At 53.8% G+C, this 6,000-nt stretch overlaps 1 protein-coding gene across 1 annotated transcript in view; it reads right to left on the bottom strand.

The window, feature by feature from the left end:
• Positions 1-455: 455 nt before the first annotated feature.
• NUP160 (nucleoporin 160) overlaps positions 456-6,000 on the bottom strand; it is a 59,676-nt gene continuing 54,131 nt past the window's right edge. The window contains exons 30-37 of the mRNA XM_026850226.1: positions 5,600-5,660; positions 4,728-4,838; positions 3,533-3,656; positions 2,701-2,802; positions 2,251-2,392; positions 1,902-2,027; positions 1,018-1,122; positions 456-862 (exon numbers count right to left, since the gene is read on the bottom strand). Coding sequence (XP_026706027.1) covers positions 776-862; positions 1,018-1,122; positions 1,902-2,027; positions 2,251-2,392; positions 2,701-2,802; positions 3,533-3,656; positions 4,728-4,838; positions 5,600-5,660 — 858 coding nt within the window. The 3' untranslated portion in view covers positions 456-775. The remainder of the gene's footprint in view (positions 863-1,017; positions 1,123-1,901; positions 2,028-2,250; positions 2,393-2,700; positions 2,803-3,532; positions 3,657-4,727; positions 4,839-5,599; positions 5,661-6,000) is intronic.

Below are 6,000 nucleotides of genomic sequence, written 5' to 3'. Positions count from 1 at the left end.
CAGCCCATGCCCAGCGCCGCCCCGCCCCTCGGGTTTAGAGCTGCCGCCTGTCGTGAGCCTACAGAGCCGGCCTGACCCGCCGCCCCATCCTACCCTAAGGGCTGCTCCCGCAGCCTAGAGCCCCGGCCCACCCCACAGCCCAATGCTGCTGCCCTTCAAGGGTCCATCCTATCCCACAGCAAAAGCTGCTCCTAGGGGGTGCAGCCCCTGCTCACACTACAGGTCCCTGTCCCTGATTTATAGCTCCCTCCTGCCCTATAGCAGTGCTGCCCCTCAGCCATAGCGCAGTCCTGTCCCTGGGGCCTATAGCTCCATCCTGCCCTACAGCACGGCCCATATAGAGTACCCCAGAAGAAAGAACTCCAGGGAGCAGAGTCCCACAGCCCCTCCTTGCTTTACCCTCTCAACTCCCCAAAATCCCCTCCTCGGGGTGCCAGGGGAACATCACCCATCCCAACAAAAGCCTGTAATAACAGTTTGATTTTATTAAAGTTCATCCAAAAACACAACAATAAATAAAAGAAACACCAAAATCTGCTGCATACAGTACAGGGTGAGAGTGAGGGGGCTGCCCTGGCGCAGGCTGCACCCCAAAGCTCTGCTAATCGCCCATCACTCCCCAAGAAGTGACAGTGGGATGCCATGGTTGACTCAATGTAAAAACAGACAAAAAACGAGTAAAATCAGCACTGGGGTAGGACAGCATCAGCCCCCAGGGATGTCACCTGGAGCAGGTGCTGGGCCGAAGGACAGAGATGGGCAGTGGGGCCTGCCACTAGTTTCGGCGGTACAGGTGATCGCAGGTGGCCATGCTGACCTTCTGCTGGTAGTCCTCCATCTTGTCGTGCAGCTTCTCGTAGAGCTGGGCGAGGGGCAAAGCCAGCGGAGGAAGAGTCAGCCCACCCCCTCTTCCTCACCTTCCTTCTTCCCCAGAAATCCCCTGGGGTTTGACTCTAGCCCTCGGCAGGGGGGTTGGTGAGCACACCCCGTTATTTCCCCGGGGAAGGTGTAACCTACCACGACATTGTAATGGTTGGTGGTGCTCTCCCGCAGCGCCTGCAGCAGCTGGTCGATGGCAGTGTAGGGCAGCCATACCATGGGGGCCGTGGCGGACAGGGGGAACTGGAAAGGAGAGGCACCCTTCTGTTGTGTCATGCTCCTGGCCCACAGCCAGAGCTCTCAAGCACCATGTCCTGACACCTGTTTGTTCTTCTGGTGCCACTATGAGGGTCCCCTCTCCTCTTGGGGGTGATCACCCATCCCCATTTCCCCCAGCAGCACCATCACAAAGTCACAGGCACAATATCACAGACTCACAGAATCATCCAGGTTGGAAAAGACCTTGAAGCTCCTCCAGTCCAACCATGAACCTCACCCTGACCGTTCCCAACTCCACCAGATCCCTCAGCGCTGGGTCAACCCGACTCTTCAACCCCTCCAGGGATGGGGACTCCCCCCCTGCCCTGGGCAGCCCATTCCAATGCCCAACAGCCCCTTCTGCAAAGAAATCCTTCCTCAGAGCCAGCCTGACCCTGCTCTGGCGCAGCTTGAGGCCATTCCCTCTTGTCCTGGTGCTTGTTCCTTGGTTCAAGAGACTCATCCCCCCTCTCTGCACCCTCCTGTCAGGGAGCTGTAGAGGGCCATGAGGTCTCCCCTCAGCCTCCTCTTCTCCAGACTAAACCCCCCCAGTTCCCTCAGCCGCTCCCCAGCAGACCTGTGCTCCAGACCCTGCACCAGCTCCGTTGCCCTTCTCTGGACACGCTCGAGTCATTCAGTGGCCTTTCTGGAGTGAGGGGCCCAAAACTGAACCCAGTCATCGAGGGGCAGCCTCATCCAAATCCCAAACAGGATCTGCCCCGCAAGGAAGGGTCCAGCACATCTCCTGTGGATGATGAGCTCACCTCGATTCCAAAATACCGGTGCCCTTTGCCCAGCACAGCATCTACATACTCCAGGACCAAATCCACAGCCTCCTCCAGCAGGTCATAATTCAGATAAAGCCGCAGCAGCTCAGCAGCATCCACCTTCTGCAATCAAAGAGGGAAACATCAGTGAGGGAACATGCCTGGGAGCTGCCATGATGCTAAGAGGATACTGTGCAGAGCCTCGGTCACAGGCACAAAGCATCTGGCACGGATTCCTGGAGCTGGGAACAGGGGTGAAGTTTGCAATGAGGAGGTGTCTGTTGAAGCGAAGGTGATCCAGCAGCTGTTTTTTTGTACCGAGCAGCGACCTTCTCCCTCTTCTCACCTTGTAGCTGTTAATGAGCCAGTTGGGCAGAGGTATCCCGTGTGCCAAGAGCTTGTTGATGACGCATCGATGGTAGAGGCTGTTCTGGGACGGGTAACGCTCCAAATAGGATGACAGCAGCCTCCACGCTTCGTCTGTGGCGCTGCAAAGCAATATTTCCCCTCGGAACCTGTGCCAGCAGCCCCTGCCACCGTCTGCGAGGCCATGGTGTGCTCCAGGAGACCTCCTTGGGTCCCACATGTGTGCTTGATGCCCGGCAAAGCAGGGTGTGCTGTGTACAATAGGGCAGGGCGAGCACGGTGACAGCACTGTCCCAGTCTCACAGGTCTGCTTTAAGGGGGTTTTTATGAATCTAGAACCCTCTGGATTCCTGCAAGGCTTTACCCTCCCAAAATGATCCACTCTCACAATGAGCAGCTCTGCTTTCCTCCCGCCCAGGCAAAGACCTACCTGGACTCCTTGGTGGTAACCAGGGCGGAGAGCTGGTTTGCTGCTAACCAGTCCCAGGCCTCTGCCTGTGCTGCCTCCCCCCCCAGCTGCAGCTTGATGCACCTGCAAGACAGAGCAGCACAAATGTGGGCGCCTTCAGAGCCTAGCAAAGCCATCCCTTGCAGGACTATTCCCAAGAACAGCTATAGATTAGGTGGCCTGGCAGGAAAAGGCAGCTCTTAGAGCAATTTCTAAGTTGCTCTCTAAGTGCCAGAGAGGAACTAATAATGACTCTGATGTTATCAAGTTTCAGGGCCTGAGCTTGGGTACAAGGTGCCCTCAGCACATCCAGGCACAGGGATGGGTTTCAGCAGAGCTCCTGGACAGCTCTGCAGGCACGGTGCATCTTTGGGAAGTGCTGAGAGGCAAAAAAGAGGAATCCTGGGGTGGGAGGTGAGGCATGAGAGAAAACAGCTAGTGCAGGGATCAGACAGAAGAGCGAGTGCTCTGCTAACTGCTCTTAAAGCTGCTCAACAGCAGCAACAAATCTCCCGTAAGCATTGGCAGGAGCGTGCCAGGAGCCAGCTCACCAGAAAAGTCTCCAGATGATGGCACCTCCTGCAACTGCCAAAATTCTCTGGAATTTTTCCTTTCCAGGTGCAAAGAGCAAGTTCCACCTCAAAACCCCTGAGCCAGCAGCTGCTGAGGCCACGCACAGCGCCAGCAGCCACAGCAAGCAGACAGGTTGGGACGGGGATGGCTTGGACACTGGGGAGCTGCCAGCTGTGCCCCACTGAGCACCACGTCGCTCCAAGCCACCTCACTCGAGGCCAAGGAGGAGCTTGCTACGTACTTGAAAGTGAGTCCCTCAAAGACAGGTGTCAAGGGCAGCTTGAATGTTTGGCACAGAGTGACGGCGGTGTCAAAGAGGCCAGCCCGGACCAGGAGAGCAACCGTTTCCTCGGGTGTAGAGTTGCCTGGAGGGAAGAAGGACCAGGTAAGCACCTCCCCCAGTCACACCCCAGTGCTTAACTGGGGCCTAACTCCATGTGGTTCAGCGGCAGAGTTACATACAGCAGCCCTGTGCTAACAGCCCAATGCAAAACTCTGCAGCGGTACTTTTCATCACACACTCAAGGCTTTCATGGCCTTGGGAGCATCTTAGGAGCCCAGGAGCTGTCCCTGGAGGGACTGCACAAAGCATCAGTGACCCACAGGGCCATCCCTGACCAGGCACCAGCTGGAGAGGGACACAAGCAGCAATGTGTGGCCCACAGTTCAACACTGCCACTGTTTAGGTGAGCTGAGAGGGGGGACAGCCTTGTCACTGGCACAGCAGGCCTGTATCTGAGCAAACAATGCATCAGTTCAGCTCTGCCAGAACAGGCAGGAGGGGCAGCGGCAGGAGGCGAGATGAAACTGTGACACTCAGTTCCCTGTTGTCTCCAAGTTTGCCCTCAAAGCAGCTGTTCCAGCCTTTTCCTGCAATCCCTTACTGGGAAGTTGTCATCTCCCAACACTTCAAGAGGAAAACTGCACACATGTTGCATAACCTGTATCAGAGAGTGGCAGAACACACTCATAGGGTGGGAGAATCACATCTTTCCACTCCCCAATGAGGAACCACACTGATAAGCTAACAGCATGTCATGAAGCAGGATTATCCAGGATAATAATTTAAGCAAATGTGGTTTTTCTTTTTTCCTAGGGCTTTCTAATTTTTTTTCATCCGGAGGCAATTTTCAGCAAGACAAAAAGATGCCTTTTGGTCTCAACTCATGAGCTCAACCCCAGCCCCACGCTGCAAACTTGGCCAAGCCAAAAAATGGTGGAAAACTTAAAATGTGTTCTCCTGAGCTGCCTTTCCAAAGATGCTGAACTTGGTGGCAAGATTCATGCTGGAGTGGCAAACGGAACGGTCCCTGCCAGCTCCTGGATTTGTCTCTGGGTCAGAATAAAATTGCTGCTTCCTCACCTAAGTTACAACAGAAAGCAAGGAGCAAAAACCTCAGGGGAAGTGAGAGGAGGTTGCGCCGCATCCCTCTTACCTGCCACAGCTGCTGTCGACAGGTCGTGCTGCACCAGAGTCAGCCGGATCCGAGCCAACACACACTCCTTCTCCAAATCCTCCAGCTCCAGGATCTCGATTTGGCGAGTTGCTGTAACAGATGGACACGAAGGGCTCTCAGCCTTTTAAAAAGGGCTCCTCGAGCATTGTGCAAGATGTCAACAGCCCTCTGCCATCCGAGTAGGAGTCATGCCCCAGAAAACACCAAAAAAGGGGTCAGGTTTTTCTGTCCCTTCCTCACTACCTTGAACTGTGCTGATCTTGATGTAAACCTCCCATTCCTCCTCTGAGAGATGTTAATTTAATGTTTGGTAACAGCTGCTGCTCTGACTGCCATGCATATGCTACAACAGAGCTCATTCAGAAAGAATTGTTTTAAAAATACCTGACCTTAAAATTTTCTACTATAATGCTGAGGATTATGAGTCTACATTCCCTGCTTTGGTGGACATAGGCTGAGTGGAGACCTTAGACCTTCCCAGCAGACTCACTACGTCAGGAGGGTCTCCAAGAGCACAAACGTCTTGAACAACTAGAAATTTGCATCACAAAGGCTTTTTTAAATTACAAGTTATTTCCACTGAAAACAAAAGTGCTGACAAGACATCAAATGGCAGAGCAGCGTGCACAGAAGCTCCCTGGGGAATGGCAGTTACACAGCAGCATACGGCAACTGGAAGACACTAACGCTGGGAGAGTTAAATAGGTTACAATCCCCCAAATCATTGATCTGAGAGTGGCGAGAGCTGCCCTGAGCCATCTGCTCGCTCACAGGGGAACAGCAAAGTGCTGAGGCCAGAGGAGAGGCTGCTCTGACAAGAGCTGGAGGAAGCACCAGGACTGGGCACTTACCTGGAACAGCCGTGCACTCCCCATCGTGGCTTCTCTTTGGGGATGCTCCAGGGCGTTCGTACTTGCAGGAAAGAGCAGAAAGAGGGTTTAGGCCCACCTGGTTTCTAAAGGACAGATTACCTCAATACAATACAATCCCAGAACCCGTTCTCTGTTTCGAGCCTTGATTTGAATCAGAAAAGCCAAACAGCCACTTGGCAGTTCAGGTTACATTTATCTCTGGCTATCAGAAACATGGCACAGCATTGGCTGATCAGGCTACAGTCAACACTTCCCGCAAAGGGATTAGAAACACGAGCCATGTTCCAGTAATTCTCTTTTTACTGGTATTTCAGCCACTGACTCCCCCCAAAAACGTGCTGTCTTCAACAAGAGATGATATATTCCCACATAAACACACC

Source organism: Athene cunicularia (assembly GCF_003259725.1).
Source record: "Athene cunicularia isolate RWA chromosome 5 unlocalized genomic scaffold, athCun1 chr5_part2, whole genome shotgun sequence".
NCBI lineage: Eukaryota > Metazoa > Chordata > Aves > Strigiformes > Strigidae > Athene > Athene cunicularia.
The sequence above is the reverse complement of the archived record's forward strand: the minus strand, read 5'-3'. Positions and strand labels throughout refer to the sequence as shown.